Below are 15905 nucleotides of genomic sequence, written 5' to 3'. Positions count from 1 at the left end.
GGGAAAGAGTTAGTTTATGGGGAAAGAGTTAGTTTATGGGGAAAGATGGTCTTGTTTATTAATGTATATGTCTTCAAATTTGAAATCCAAATCAACTAAATCAATACAACATGTAGCTGGACTATCAAATTAAAATTAAAAATAAAAATCAAAGATTCATGTTGCGAGCAGGCTGGACCTGCACGATAGTGTTGGTCTCCTGACTACTCCACTTCCATCAACACTTTGGTTACATAATGTGCTCCAAACGTGAGCTAATGGTAATTCTCTCAGAGGAAAGAGGGGAATCATTGGTATACAGAATCCCAGGTTTTGCATGTCAAGTGCTACTTTGAGGGCTTTCACGCATACCCAACGGGCACACAAACACAGCCCTGTCACGTGCAGATGTACAGTGGGATGTATTCACAGATGAGACAGATGGGAGGAGAGCTTTCTTTCCATTGATATGTCTCTGCATGTGTGCTTTTTATTGAACTAATTTTACCAAAACATAATGATCCTAGGCTACAGGAGAGAAAATGTACAAAGTCAATAAAAATGTCAACTCCATCTTGTATGAAAAAGCTATATTAAATATCCAGGTAGCTACATTAACGGAAAATAAAGCTGACAGCTTAACTTAAAATACTCTATATGCTATGATTTTGCATGGCTGCTACATTGACACATGCTGTGAGGTACACTGAAGTGTGTTTGCTGCATTGTATTACAACCAATATGATCTCCCCTGTTATCTAGATGGGAAACACAATATCCTGTTCTCTATTGATGATACCATCTAGTGGTTCATCATGAAAGCTGCTGCACCAGCTATGAGTCATTTTGCAAAGGAGGGAGGTGTCTGACATCACAGCCTCACCACTGCAAATAGGAGACCCAGTATGCCTCCATGTGGCGAAACCAAGAATGCCATGAACTGCATTTCATGAATGAATGACCAGATGACCACAAATCTGCCCTTAAGCTGATTATACAGTACATGAACCCCACTACTTGATAAATATCTGCCCTGTTCGCTAAACCAGCAGGTTTTACAATAGAAAAACAGTTATTGTGGCATTTATGTCATATGCATTTTATTCTGTTTATGATAGAACTACACACTACTTATCATAATCACTATTTACTTCTGTAGTAAGAGTAAATGACATGTAGCCTACACCAGACTAGACCTGATCCACTCCATCACCCTGTAACTGACTCTTGAGGGATATATCTACAGAAGGAAGCATTATCACATTTCATTACATGTTATAACTGATGTGAGAGGTGTTCTTTGTGCCAGGGTCAATGCATGTAATGAAATAATTTAAAATATACAGAAGATGTATGCGCAGCAAATATCCTGGATGTCATGATATATTTAAAAGGATAAAACTGTATGAGCCTAAAGACCTGGCTGTATCATATTACTGAGTATGATATCAGTTTGAGATACTGTGTTCACTGGGTTGGAGTGAGATATATCATCCCATCTGCCATCTCATTCACTTCATGCTTGAAAATTATTCTAGCATGAAATGTTCATTCAGATTATTCAGATCAGATCTTTGCGTAACCCATAATATGCACATTTGCATACCTTGTAATCTGTAAGAGTAATACCCTCTTACAGATACATGTAGTAGAGTGTATTACTAGGGGAAAAGAGGAAAATCTTTCAGCAAGACAGCACAAACTCAATAACACAATACACGTCGCTAGAAGCACAGCACCTTCTTTAATAACTTACTGATGTAAATTATGCATGTGACAAAACTTGTATTTATAAATTTACCCTTTTGAATTTTTTGATAGTGTACCAAAAAGTAGTCTTGGTTCAGTGCTTCATTCATTTATAAAGTGTGTGTCAGTTCATGTGTAAGTCGTAATTAATACATTTAAAACTAAATGCAGTAAAGCCACACTTTAGCCAGACATTTATTGGTGACAGAAAATTTTACACACAGTGATATACTTCATTTAAATATAATAAATAGCGTGAATACTAGGAGGTGGGGGCTTAGTGTTTTGTGTGATGTCAGGCTACTGCTATCATGTGACTGAGGCCTGTGAAGTAGGACTTCTCCCTCTCATTCATCAGCTCGAAGTGAAGAGGTTGCTGGCAGAAGTTACACTCTGCTGAGGAGTGCGGCCTCAGCTCCAAACCCGCTTCCTTCCACGTCTTCGCCAGCCGGTCTGTGGAGACAAAACAGAGAACGAACAGCTGAGGATACAAAATCTTTGCCATATATTATGGATATTAGATTTACCTATAAGCGTAAACAGTGTCAAAATAATAATTACAGGGCTGGGGTCTCACTATCAAATGTAGCTATTGGAGTTACGAACACTAAAGACTGCTCAACCCAACAATAAACACTTTGTATTACACGTCTGCATAATTTTTCAAATGTTTAAAATACAAATTTTTTAAAAGGCTCCATATATTTGGATGAGATAAGACCATTAATAGTGGGCATACCAACAAAGTAGTGTATCATCTCAGGAGTGTGGTGTGGCGTCGGGGCGATGCGCAGCAGCTCCTCTCCTTTAGCCACAGTTGGGTGGTTGATTGCCTGGACGTAGATGTTGTAACGAGACATCATGATGTCACAGACCTCACTGTTCTTCTCTGCATCTGCCACCTGTGAAACATTTATATGGTCGCCACTTGCTCTTATGTATTTCTGCACCACATGTTTTTATCTACTGTTTGTATATTTTAGATTATGCTGTTTATGTTTTTAATCAGTTTTAAATGTACATAACTTCTGCTTTTACCTGTAAAGTGTCTTTGAGTGTCCTGAAAAGCGCTATAGAAATAAAATGTATTATTATTATTTTATTATTCGTTTTCGTACCCGGACAGGAATAATGTGGCTTGGGCAGTGGACCACTGGAAGGCCCAAGTCCATGAGCATCTGTCGGAGCAGCTTGACGCTCCTCTGATGTTTCCTCCTGAGCATCTGGCCCTCCTCACTTTTCAGGACCTTGATGGACTCCTTTGCCCCTGCCAGCAGCATCGGGGGGAGGGACGTGGTGAAGATAAAGCCTGCAGCGAAGGAGCGCACGGTGTCCACCAGGGAGCCGGTGCTGGCGATGTAGCCACCCACACAGCCAAATGCCTTGCCTGGAAACGAAACCCATTACAAGTCAGACAGGTGCATACTGGTGAGGGTGTTATGAGAGGTTTCCCCTCATTGGCGAGGGTGCTACTCACCAAGGGTACCAGAGATGATGTCCATCTTGTGCATGACTCTGTCTCTGTCCCCGATCCCTCCTCCTCTGGGCCCATACAAGCCCACAGCATGAACTTCATCCACAAATGTAATTGCACCAAACTTGTGGGCAATGTCACACATCTCTTCTAGTGGGCACACAGCCCCTGTAGAGAGCACAGCGTCCAATAGACTATTTAAGATTACATATCATAAAAATTAAACTGAAAATAAATCTATATATCTATGCTTGCTTTGTGTTTAATTGTTACATTTCAGTGCTTTCATATATACAGTAACAGTAATCCTTTAGTGTTTGTCCTCATTTTCCAACAAACATTTTACTAGAACAAATAAATTAGACAATTTCATTAGGGGCTGTGTACTTACCATCCATTGAATGCACTGTCTCAAAGGCAACAATCTTTGGAGTGGAAGAGTCAGATTTCTCAAGCAGCTCTTGTAGGTGGCTGACGTCATTGTGACGAAAGATAAACTTCTTGACTCCACTGTTTCTTATACCCTGGATCATTGAGGCATGGTTGCCAGCGTCAGAGTAGATTTCACAACCTAGAGGAGGAAACAAATGGAAGAAATGTTTACTCTTCAATTCCCTAATACTGATTTAAATCTGCGATTGATTACATTACAATTTTGAATCAAGGCAAAGTCATGGAACTTTTGGGCACATGCTGTATTATTTACAAGCATGAGTGTACGTACCTGGTAGCATTTTTGCCAGAGTAAACAAAGTGGAGTCATTGGCTACAAAGCAGGAAGTGAACAGCAGGGCAGCATCCTTGCCGTGCAGCTCAGCTAGCTCATATTCAAGTTCCACGTGGAATTTGCTTGTCCCTGAAATGTTTCGCGTGCCTCCTGCACCAGCACCATGCTTTTGCAAAGTCTCCCTTAAAAAGAAAAAAAAGCGTTTACTATCTTATACTACCTTATTGTCGTATTTCATCAGGGCTTAATCAGTAATCATCGCCATCCTCTTATGATTTCTAATCAGGGTCACTGACTCACATGGTAGCCTGGATGACTTTAGGGTGATGGCTCATGCCAAGATAGTCATTGCTGCACCACACAGACACGTCTCTCTTTGCATGGAAAGAGTAATCGTCTGCCATGGGGAACGAGAAGGCACACCTGTTCACGGTCTTAAAAATCCTGTATGTGTGATCTGTCTTCTTGCTTTCAATCTTCTTTTCAAAAAAACTGTCATACTGGAAGCTGGCAGCTGATGGAGGAAAAATGGGAGGAGGGTTTAAAAAATAAAATAAAAAGTAAATTAACTCTTTGAGAATTATTGTTCATCAAGAAGAATTTGTCTTTCTTACCCTCAGGCAGATGATCTTTTAGCAGGTGAGACACTTTGGAAGATATGGGTTTAAAAAGGTCTCTTGGCGCCCCGGTGTTGGCTTTGTCTGCCTTAATGAGATCCACAACATCTGTTTTCCCTATTTAATATTCACAGCATTAATGATCTCTAAATCAATGCATAACAGCAATTTGCTATGGACTTTAAATGTCACTAGGCTGTGTGCTTCAAAACACTGATACTTCACATTTTACAGAACACGTTTACCTGTGCGAAAAGAGTGCATCTCCTGGACGTCCTCTTGCAGCTCCATGCTGGCCTCTCTTACTACCCTAATGTTTTTCTGCACCATTTCTGCAGCCAGGAAAGGGCATTTAGAGCCTACAGCCTGACAAGCAGGTGACATGACGTAGCCGGGGGACAACTTGAATTTGTGCTTTTGATCTACAGCACAGAACACAGTACATTTCTAAATTATTATCAGTCTACAACATAATAAATAAATATTGTTTGTATTTAAATCACCATTAATTGTACTGATCTGCATTGCAATTTTCACCTTACAACTGACCATCATTTGTTGGAGTTTGTTTGGACGCAGAAGCTGATGAGGACAGAGCTCTGGCTACAGGTCTGGAGACCAGGTACATCATCACGGGGCACTTGTGGGTAAATCTCACCAGTGAGGACTTCCCAGACAGCTGCAGGCAAACACTGGGCAAGACAGTGAGGAATGGACACCGGCGTATCACTGCGTCCATATTAGAGCCTCTTGACCTGAATGAGAAGGAGAAAAGGGGGACCATTAAAAATGTGTCTAGATAGTTTTCTGTAGAGTTCCATTACATATAGTCCATAAGGGTCAGATATTGGAATGCAACCTGCTCCTTACAACTTTGGACTAACATTTTAAATAGTAAATAAAGATAAATAGCATGGGCAGTATGAGAAATATTTCTGAAATTTTACTGAAAAATAAAAAATCCAGATAAAGGTAACGTCTCAAAAATGTAAAAATTATTTGGGTAACATTTAAGAATATTTTCAATCAAAACTGAACTCATAAAACGCTGCCTTTATCGACCTTTCTCTCAGTTGTCTCTTTCTATACCATCTTTCTTTTTTTACCTGAACACGTCCCAGTTCACCTTGACGCAACAGATGAAAAATGTGTTGCGGAACATTACAAATTCCACATTAATCTATGACCAGTGAGACCAGAGAGGATGTTTACTCTTTTCTCTTTTACTCTGCTCTGTAGTCAGCTGTCCTTGACAAGGGGGAGAGGGAAGGCCTCTCAAGGACCTGTGTTGCTACTAAAGCTGTACGGACTTACCTAAGACAGAGGAGAAGAGCCATCTGGCTGCAGTTTAGACAAAACAGACTGTGACAGACTGAACCACCATTCCATATGTATATATATATGTATACATGGACAAAAGTACTGGGACACCTACACATTACTTTTATGACATCCCATTCTGAATCCCTAGGCTTTAATATGGAGTTGGTCCTACCTTTGCGCCATAATAGCTTCCACTATTCTGGGAAGACTTTGTACAAGATTTTATAGTTTGTCAGTAGGAATGTTTGCCCGTTCATCCAGAAACGTATTTGTGAGATCAGACACTGATGCTGGACGAGAGGGTCTGGCACAATCTCTGTTCTAGTTAATCCCAAAGGTGTTTGATAGGGTTGAGGTCAGGGCTCTGTCCGCCCAGTCAAGTTCTTCCACACCAAACTGGGAAAAACATTTCTTTATGGAGCTGACTTTGTGTACGAGGACATCGTCATATTGAAACAGGAAAAGGCCAAACACAAACTGTTGGAAGAACTATTGTCTAAAAATGTATGCTACAGCATTAAGGTTTCCCTTAACAAAGAACACACCATGAAAAAAACTGCCCCTCTAAAAGGTATTGGGACAGGGGTGTCCCAGTACTTTTGTCCATATAGTGTGTACACTATTTATACTCAAAACAGGGGTTGGGGGTCTGTTGCTGATTATAAGATCCACAAAATCAAACACGGTGCTATATTTTCTCTTTTTTGAATGGTCTGTTACCAACTGGTGAATACTTTCTTTCTAAAAATTTACAGCTTTGGAATAACTGACCTTGCCTCAGAAATGACTGAGAATACAACTGAAAGCACGACAGATCGAACATCTAAATTGTAAACCTACATTAACTGTACACAGCTTTCTATTACCATGCATTGTATTTTACCCATTTTCTGAGCATGTTTCATTAACTATTATCACAGCATCCACAGTCTGATTGAAACAGGTTAATAAAGCTGAAAACTGGTATTGACAGACATAAATATTCATACAATGCAAAAAACAACAACAAAAAAAAACTTACCTTCAACCAGCCGGATATGAGACTGAATCCCTGCCATACCTCATAACCCACCTGGTTTATTCTTTGTAATTAAATTGGTGTTGTCTTGAGTTCCTCAGTAGATACAATTCTTCTTGCACATTGAAGCAACTTCAGCTGAGGAAATTACAACACTTAGGTCACTGCGGTGAGGTAGCAGGAGTATGTTGCGCAAGAATAGCCACGCCCACCACCTACCAAGATCGTCTATTCCAAACAGGAAGCACTCTATTATTTCTATAAACTAAACACACACACTGCTTTTAGAACATGTTTTCCTATGTGAAATAACGACGACATGTTGGTTTGATTTAACCTTTCATTTCTTCAATATTATCAAAGTTGTTCACCCCCTTAGCCCTAAAGATAGATTATAAATTACAATATGAGCACCATTACTGGAAATGTCCTTACTGCTGTAGGCCCACTGGGAAGTGGTAGTAATTAACTAAATAGGCCTACATGTACTGTTTTTAAATAAAATGTTGAGGTACTGCTCAAACCTTGCTACTTTGTGTATCCACTCTACTAAATTTCAGGGGCAAATATTGGACTTTTTACTCCACCACATTTCACAGCTATTATTACTAGCTATATATTTGAGATTCGAACAAAAAAACATAAGCTACACAAACATACATGAATCTGTTAAAATAAACTCAAGCTACATGCATCAAAAATTCATTATACTGACATGGGCCATATTTATTTTGTTGAGGACAAGAGACTGAAAAAGATTTTTCTTAATTTTACTCATGCATATTTGCTGAAAAGAATATTTTATCATCATTGTTTTGAGTGTTCTACCTCAGATTTGTTAAGTGATCCACTGTTTGGCATCAAGTGCTATAAAGACCATAAAGAATAGTTTAAAACCACAATTAACCATCTGGTTTCTTCAACTTTCAGGAACAAAATCATTAAACTAGCAAGAATGATTTGACATTTATCGTTATAATTATTGATACTGAATATGTCATTTTTCATATCTCCACCTGCTGGAGAGTTGATTGTATAAACCTCAGCAGCGTGAGCAGTTACATGTTGTGCATTAATAAATGAATACTCCAAAATCAAACCACTAAATCATCATCCTCAGGTGCTCATTTATAGCCTTTGCACCAGCATACATAGTGGTATGCAAGACAAGGCTAAAACAATTGTAGAATAATTAACTCCATTAAAGAAACAGCAGGTCCAAATATCTTGGGAATATAAACAAGACCAACAAGAATAAAAACATGCCATTGGAATTACAGGGATTTAATGATAGGATGAGGTCATTTCTGAAATACAATTAGAAAACATAAAAAGGCACATATGCCAACATTACAACTGTCTGACAAAGTCTGGTAGGACAGCTACATGGAAGATCTTTCTTTAGTTTTGCAACCAGCTTTAGCAGCTGTTGCATTTGTTTTCCCACTAAGTGGCAGCATTGCGCTCAAACCCAGCCCCCGTAGCGCAGCTTATTGGGCAGGTAGATGTTGGTGAGGAAATCAGGAGCAATGGCTGCCAGGGACTGTATTTCAGCCTTGACCTTACTCTGCTGCATCAGTTCCATCTACAACAAGAGCAAATACGCAATTCTGGGGAAAGCTGTGCAAAAAAGCATAAATCATCAGGTGTTCTATCTCTAACAACTACTTCACTGCAACGTGGCTGGTGTATCCTCAGTACCAGCCAGCTAAGAGTCCTCTCACACACATTTATTTCTATGACATGTGTCACATGAGCAAAAATCTTAAAACTGTGTAAGCGTCTGAGGAAGAACACTTTTTCCTTTGAAAGAGGGACAGGGCGCTTCAGACCAACATTTTCCCAAGAAGGAGCTGAGTACAGTAGTGTTTGGGATGTGTGATAGGGACTAAAGGACATTATGGTTAAGTAGTTTTGTATACAGCACTTTCTTTTAACTGATATGTCAAATTTGTTACTCAAAATCACATGGTAAAACTCAAATTCATCTAATTGAGTCAAAGGTTTTGGGTGGTTTTCAAGATCAATTTAACATGAATTAAAAAAGTATTTGTTCCCGGGGACATGATATATTAATTTAGACATGAGGACTGACAAATATTTAAGGAACACTCCAGGAAAACTCTATGGGGTTAAAAAGAAGCAATAATAAGGATGTATCCAGCCGTACAACAATGTTACTTGTAGTGATACATTTCAGATACTTTCCTTCATCGCACTTTATCTAACTCGCAAAATTCTATGCAAACCTCCATCCTGCACTCCACCTTAAAGCACTTTCCTCTGTCCCCTCTCTTCTCTCACCTCTTTCTGCCAATCGGGTTGACTGGCTAAGTATGGCCTTTTGAGGAGGCTGTCAAGTTTGCTTTTATCTCTCTTGGTGAGGGGGATCAGGGCAGCATCAGGAACCCGCAACCTTAAGAATGAAAACACTAAATAAATTTCCTAAAAGTGACAGCCCGTAGGCAGTTCTGTTGATGAATGTCTTCCCTACAGTACATTTCCCATTCTCAATAGACTCACATTGCTACTATTATGTATGTTTAGGGGCAAACATAAGAGGAATTACTGTATAGACTACAATTAAATGTATGTCAAAAAGCCATTTTGGCCTAAATTTGTTCAAGGGGACATATACTTAAAACTCAATATGCTCTCAGATGCAGTTCCTTGAAGGAAAAAAAAAATTTAAAAAAAAGAGGGCGACAGCAACAGAAACCAAAACAAACATCTACATGTCCCCAGAATATAATCCCAATTAGAGGCAGGAGGAGGAAGTAGGAAGTAGCGAATGTTGAGTCCAAACCTCTGGAGGTCAGAGGGGAGGAGGCCTAGCCACATAACGCTGGGGACGGTCAGACTGTGGGCCTCAAACGACATCGCCTGTGGAAAAACCCACGCACGCACAAACAAACATATACACACACACACACACACACACGCCCAGTCACACAAACACGCGCTTCTACACAGAGTATATCTCAAATAAACACACAGATAATCAGCACTGTAGTAACATAATGTGGTTATGCCCAACACATGTTCACAATGAAGTTAATGAACATAAAGATGATTACACAAGCATCACAGAGATCAATAAAGACATTGCCACACAACCACTCAGTATTTTCACCCCATACCATGTCAGTTTAAATATTCTGAGATGCATGCTTGGTCCCTATTTTTCGACTCAAAGAGGGGCATAATTACATATTGCTAACAGAGAGACACTGCACAGGCCACATCGGATAATTTACAGTACGGGAATAACTGGCACGGTGGGACTCACCACTGATCCGTACTTGTAGATACACATGATCTCAATCCCTGGGAAAATCAGGAGAGACACAGACACACCGCAATCACTAGCATACCAGAGCAATTATCCTGCGAGATGTGTAACGAAACTTAGAACAAAGTAAAGCATTACATATGTGTCTCGCCATGCACTGGGAAAAGGGTTAGAGGTATGGAGACTGATGGAAACTGTGCCATCCCGCCTGGACGAGATCACGCCAACGGAAATAATAGCCAGACTAGGCACCATGACGTACTGGACAGGTGCTAACATCTGCTGGCTTAGTGAGACATGCAACCCTACTGTGAGTGTGCGGAGATGAAAAGAGAGTCAAGTGTTGTTAAATGTGTGGAAATATGTCAAGTATGTGCAAGAGGTAAAAAAAAAATAAAAGAGTTTGCACTTGAGATTGATGATGTGTACCATGAGGGTCAGCATCCACCAAAGCGAAGATAGGGATGTGCAGCGTGTCCCAAAGCTTTCTCACCATCAGCCTGCTGTTCACATCTGGCACGCCTTTACCCTGATCCACACAAACACGCCGGTTATGTATACAGAACTCTAATACTGCCCTTAAGGAGAAGAGGCAACATCATCAAATTAATATGATTGAAATTATATTTACAAACACACCACCAAGAAAACAGTGGCACAAAGAAAAGAAAACACACTGTGATTATGATGCAAGGACACAGCTTTGCACAGAAGTCGTCATCCAGTAGTCTCTGAAACGTTGCATCCTTCTCAACTATCAGGACAAATTTTGCAGATGATACAATATCTGTATGTGATCAAGGAAAATAAAGACCCTGCAACCACACAGTGTCCTGCCTACACAGAAAGAAATAAATATAAAATACATTATGACATTCTCAGAAATACAAGAAGGCACGCACGCACACACGCACGCACACACAGTAAGATTGTCAAACAAATTACAAAGGATACTTCTAATGCCACCAATGTTTGATGAAACTGCAACAGCCTGAAACAAAATACAACCACACAAAATGGTTCAACTTGAAAAAGATGTAACTTAAATGCATTACTTTCTGTTTCAAGCTTCGTAGTACTATTGTTGGTTTGGTAGGAAACACAAGGTACCCTGTGGAGTTGCTGACACCTCATGGTGCTGCAGAGCACAGGCGGCATATTGTTTGTATCTCATGGTCTACCAGCACATGGATGTCACACTCGACAGGGGTACATAACGCACATTTCTGCCAAATGCAGATGGTGCTAAGTTGGTGTCAGTAATGTGCCATAAACAGTGATAATGCGGCATGAAAAGAGAAGAAAAAGCCCTCAAGCCCCAACAATGTAGTATCCCAAGTATTAAAAAAGGCTTTAAAATGTTTTTATTAAAAGGTAGGAGTATTCAACATGGGTACAAGCATTTCTTTTGGTGGGAAACTAATATAAATAAAATGCTGAAAACTCCTCAGGATACTTGAAGTCATAGCGGATGTAATGTTTCTCAGTGTAGTAACAAGAGGACTTTTTCAGTCAGTGGGGCAGTTGGTTTAGGTTGTTGATAGAACTTACAGCAGAGCTGGAGTGGCAGTCAATCCTCGTGCCATCTTCCTCCAGATAACACAGGTCACCTGAGATCAGTCCCTTGGATGTGGCTAACTGGTGGCATGAAAATTTCACACACAAAAGTTAAAGCAGCAGTCAGTAACAATTGAACATACAATGCAACACCTTCTGCGTCTCTTTCTGCTGCTCATATCACTCTCATAAGCCCCGCCCACCAATCCCACATGAAGGAGCCCCTTGAAACCTCATCCCGCATAAGGCTCGCTCTCCACAGCGAGAGTCTCGCCAAGACCCCGGCCCCTGTCGCTTCAACACCAAAGCTTTGTGGTCCGGGGCAGGGCACCCCAGGCTTCAGAGGCAGCTGCAGCAATGTATAACATCAGCATAAGAAGTTATTCCCCACTGTTTGTCGTTATGCCTCTACACCATGGTATCGAACACAATGAGCCCGAAGCTCCGTGTGGAGCCAGGACGTGGTCCCACGTGTGTTTTGTACTATACACTGTTGGCAAAGGAGGGATGGGCAGTTTTTTCATTGTTGGCTGTTGTTGAGTAGTAGGAGGAGCCAGAGGAACCTGATTTTTTTTTCACCGATGATCTGTTTAATGTACTATGATATGATACTGTGATATAGTGACAGTTTCAGCAAATTTGCCAAACAGTTTTTTTATTTTTAAAAGTTACCTACTGAACCTTCGCCGCGACCCTGTACGCAGGATAAGCGGTTGACGATGGATAGATGGATGGACCTACTCAACCATTAATGCATGCTGATATTAACACATTTATATGTACACATACTTTTCACACTGCATGTTTGAATTTAACTTTAATTCAATTTCTGATTGATCAGAAGAACCATTTTTTCCCTCAGGTGTTGGATAACATATGAAGCAGAACAAACTGCTTAAAACACCGTAAGTAACAGATTTCATCTGTGGTACCAGAACTACTAACAACAAAACATACCCACAAGGAATTTTACTACAATCCTTTTAATGTCTGAGGTTTGTGTTTTCTGCCGTACAATCACACATGTACAATGTCACATTAACATGGACACACTTACCACATGTAGTGATCTGCGAGGAACTTTTAGCATGGAGGAGATATCATCCACTATACCATCAACAGTTTTTTGGGAACCAAACAGCTGTGTGTTATTGTAATAGATGTCTCTGTGGAAACAAAATGTACATATTCATGAGCAAATTCAGCAATAACCACAGTCACAGAAAAAACCCCTGCCATATACAGAATGTGAATTTTATCCAGCTTTAGTGATCATTTAATTGTCAATTGATAGTCAATTCATAATAAATAACCTTTTTGTGGCATATGAGCTGCTCTGCACAAGTCTGTAGATGACCAAGAGAATCTTGAGGATTCGTGCTTTAAACAGAGAAACAAATAACAAATCTATTATCCCCCCCCTCCCAAACAACACACACGGACTGTTTTATCACATCTTTAAAAAAGACTGGAGCAGAAAAAAACCAAACACATATTCTGTTCTTAATTAAGATATCTATGTGGTAAACTGATCCCTAAAAGCCTCTTTCAACATAGTCTGTCTCTGCCAATTTGTCACCTAAAACTAAGTCTGACTTTTACTGCCATTATGTGCAGTTTATGCATATGTTCACAATGAATATAAATGAAAGCCACATGAAATACAGTACAACTGGAAAGTTTTTTTTTACTAAAAGGAATGTCGGCTGTCAAGAACAGAACCGTTGCATAAGGACATAAATATAAGAACAGAGTTGTGTGTCTTCTCACCAAATTTAGTGACAGACGAAGCACAGTCGCTCCTAATGGAGGTGACAGAACTTCCTGAACTCATCTGAAGCCCGATGGCACTGTCAAAACTTAAGTGGGAAGTAATGAAAGAAAAACGTACAGCAACTCAAGTGGAAAAGATTGTGAGCGCCACATTTACTTTTTTAGCTTTGAAAACCAGCTCCCCCACCTGTTAGCCATCTAAAATTCCCCACACCCTGAGGGCTACCTGTGAGAAGGCCTCCCCCATACTTCACCGTCCTGATTCCTCTTGTGAAACCTCTGGCGCTCAATCTGTGGGATTCTCACATTTGAAGGGGCTGAGCCAGAATGTGCTTTAAGCGGTGGCAAGATTTGAGCTAAACAAGACCAGACAGTCTGCTTTGCTCTGAGCCTAAGGTCTCCGTAGCCCAGTCACATTAAAGCCCTTTGTAAATTTGTGTTTGTGTGTATATGTGTGTGTGCGTGTGTAGGCCAGTACTTTTCAAATCGTTATCACTGTGTCATCTTTTAAGAAGCAGGAAGTTATTTTAACTTCAAGCTCTATGAACCAAAGCTGAAAGTTAAATCCCCCCCCACCACTCAGTTGCCTGTGCAATCAGTAAAACACACCTTACACAAATTCAGACAGAGTTAAATTGTGTATTTCTTCTTTAAGGAAATTAAACAGCAATTTGATCATCTTGTGTGGCCTGAACTACCACGAAAAACCTATGAAGGTATATGTTTATTTATTTCTTTACACAACTCGACTGCTCGTGTTTACCTTTTAACACAGATCCCACACAGTTGGTAGGTTAAATGACTGTAGTGTTCAGGGTAGGGAGAAAATCTTTTCGTGCTACAGCATGTTTATTAAAATCAAGTTACCTGACGTTGGCCCAGCTAGATCTGTTGGGAAGGGCCAGGACAGGGGCCTCGTCTTTGGACAGACTAGTCACTACTCCAAGGATTACGTTTTCAATGCGGGTCAAAATTTCCTTGCTGGAAAATAAGATACAGTGAGGATGACGATATATCAAAAACATGAATAATGAAGCAGTCAGCCAAGTTACCCCCCCCAAAAGACCCAACAGACAGTAATATCTGCTGCACTGCAGTGAATGTTGAAACTGACTGGGAAAATAGCTTAGGAGTTCTGAAATGTTTACATGATACTTTAGCAACATCTATATACATATGGCTATATAGTATATTTTCTGGAAAATATGAGAAACTGTTGATGGATAAAACACTCAGACAACAATGGTCTAATATGTTATGATATGAAAGGGCTAGCTACTGCACCACAGTAACGTTATGGTATTACAAAATCTTTAGCGGTGGACAAATTCATAATGATTCAACAGTGGTGCATTTGTTGTGGTTTTGTCTGTATACAAAACAGCAGTATTTAATCAAATTTTTATTTTGACCAAACTTTATGCTTATATTGTTATATTTGTTGCAATAAAGATTTTTGGGAAACATTGAATAACGTCTCAAGTTTGTCCCATCAACCAACTCTACACAGGTTTATTAGACATATATCGATAATTAACGTTAACTGACTGAGTATGACAACTAATGAGAACAGACTGACAATGTTTTAGCAAGGTAACGTTAGCATAACACTCACTTTCTGTGTTGGCTAGCGCTAGTTTGTGAAGTAACGTTAGGACGTACAGTGAGCTAACGTTAACGTTAATTAGATATCAGCGCTGTGGTAACATAACGTTAATCAGTGCAGTCAGTTATTAACGTTACATTAACGCTACACTGGGAACCACAAATGCTAACGTTAGCTAACTTAACCCACTTTAACATCGCTATAGCTAGCAGAAGGGACAGGTGAGTGTGAACTTACTGGCAGATTTCTGTTTCAACATGCTGGCATTCTGTCATGACTTCGACATTTTGCAACAATTGAGCACGGAACTTGTCGATTTCAGAAAATAGTTCTGCCACACGGGATCCCATCATGTATTAACTACACGTATAAAGAAATGATATACATGATGTTCCCGCGTAAGGATTTAGTGGAAATCTCGCGTGCTTTGCGTAACTGACGGATTGTCTGAATTTCCGACAGGAAGAATTCAGCTTGCTGTAATGTTTTGGAAAATGCTTATTAACTTAACAACAATATGGTTAAATTATTTACTAAGTTAATAGTTTTCTATACATGAAGAAGTGAAACTTGGTAAGTACGTTGTGCCTACTTTTCTGTACAACTACAGTTTAGCCTCAGTTACTTGTACTTTACTGATGTACTCTAATAAGATAATGTACTTAAAAACAATTATTTAATTACTTACTACAAAGTCCGTGCAACATTGACAGGTGTATGCAAGACATTTACTTGTAATGGAGTATTTTTACATTTTGGAATGAAACGGTTACTAGTTTTATGGGATCCA

The 15905-nt window shown here is 39.8% G+C and overlaps 2 protein-coding genes across 5 annotated transcripts; both read right to left on the bottom strand.

Moving 5' to 3' along the window:
* Positions 1-1704: 1704 nt before the first annotated feature.
* On the bottom strand, positions 1705-7057 carry LOC119905566 (5-aminolevulinate synthase, nonspecific, mitochondrial-like). Of its 2 annotated transcripts, none has more exons than XM_038722717.1 (11): positions 6942-7057; positions 5084-5301; positions 4792-4968; positions 4544-4663; positions 4230-4443; positions 3927-4111; positions 3594-3773; positions 3206-3370; positions 2847-3115; positions 2468-2630; positions 1705-2181 (listed from the first exon to the last, which is right to left on the bottom strand). In XM_038722717.1, the coding sequence occupies exons 3-11, from the start codon at positions 4928-4930 to the stop codon at positions 2024-2026; spliced, it is 1593 nt and encodes a 530-aa protein (XP_038578645.1). In that variant the 5' UTR covers positions 4931-4968; positions 5084-5301; positions 6942-7057; the 3' UTR covers positions 1705-2023. The 2 variants fall into 2 exon arrangements, with proteins under 2 accessions (XP_038578645.1, XP_038578644.1); XM_038722716.1 differs by having other exon boundaries at positions 5096-5301; positions 6891-7036.
* Positions 7058-8150: 1093 nt separating this feature from the next.
* On the bottom strand, positions 8151-15508 carry spo11 (SPO11 initiator of meiotic double stranded breaks). 3 transcript variants are annotated; one of them, XM_038722175.1, is made up of 13 exons: positions 15353-15507; positions 14377-14490; positions 13507-13595; positions 13050-13116; positions 12794-12902; positions 11731-11817; positions 11134-11170; positions 10857-10966; positions 10609-10708; positions 10177-10214; positions 9694-9770; positions 9192-9303; positions 8151-8472 (listed from the first exon to the last, which is right to left on the bottom strand). In XM_038722175.1, the coding sequence occupies exons 1-13, from the start codon at positions 15466-15468 to the stop codon at positions 8353-8355; spliced, it is 1176 nt and encodes a 391-aa protein (XP_038578103.1). In that variant the 5' UTR covers positions 15469-15507; the 3' UTR covers positions 8151-8352. The 3 variants fall into 3 exon arrangements, with proteins under 3 accessions (XP_038578103.1, XP_038578105.1, XP_038578104.1); XM_038722176.1 differs by lacking the exon at positions 8151-8472 and adding an exon at positions 10318-10487 and having other exon boundaries at positions 15353-15508; XM_038722177.1 differs by lacking the exons at positions 13050-13116; positions 13507-13595.
* Between the last annotated feature and the right edge of the window lie 397 nt (positions 15509-15905).

The sequence above is a fragment of the Micropterus salmoides genome, unplaced genomic scaffold (genome assembly GCF_014851395.1).
Source record: "Micropterus salmoides isolate LMB-PRFRI ecotype aquatic unplaced genomic scaffold, ASM1485139v1 Ms_hic_scaffold_16, whole genome shotgun sequence".
Taxonomy (NCBI): Eukaryota; Metazoa; Chordata; class Actinopteri; order Centrarchiformes; family Centrarchidae; genus Micropterus; species Micropterus salmoides.
This window is presented reverse-complemented; position numbering and strand designations above follow the sequence as displayed.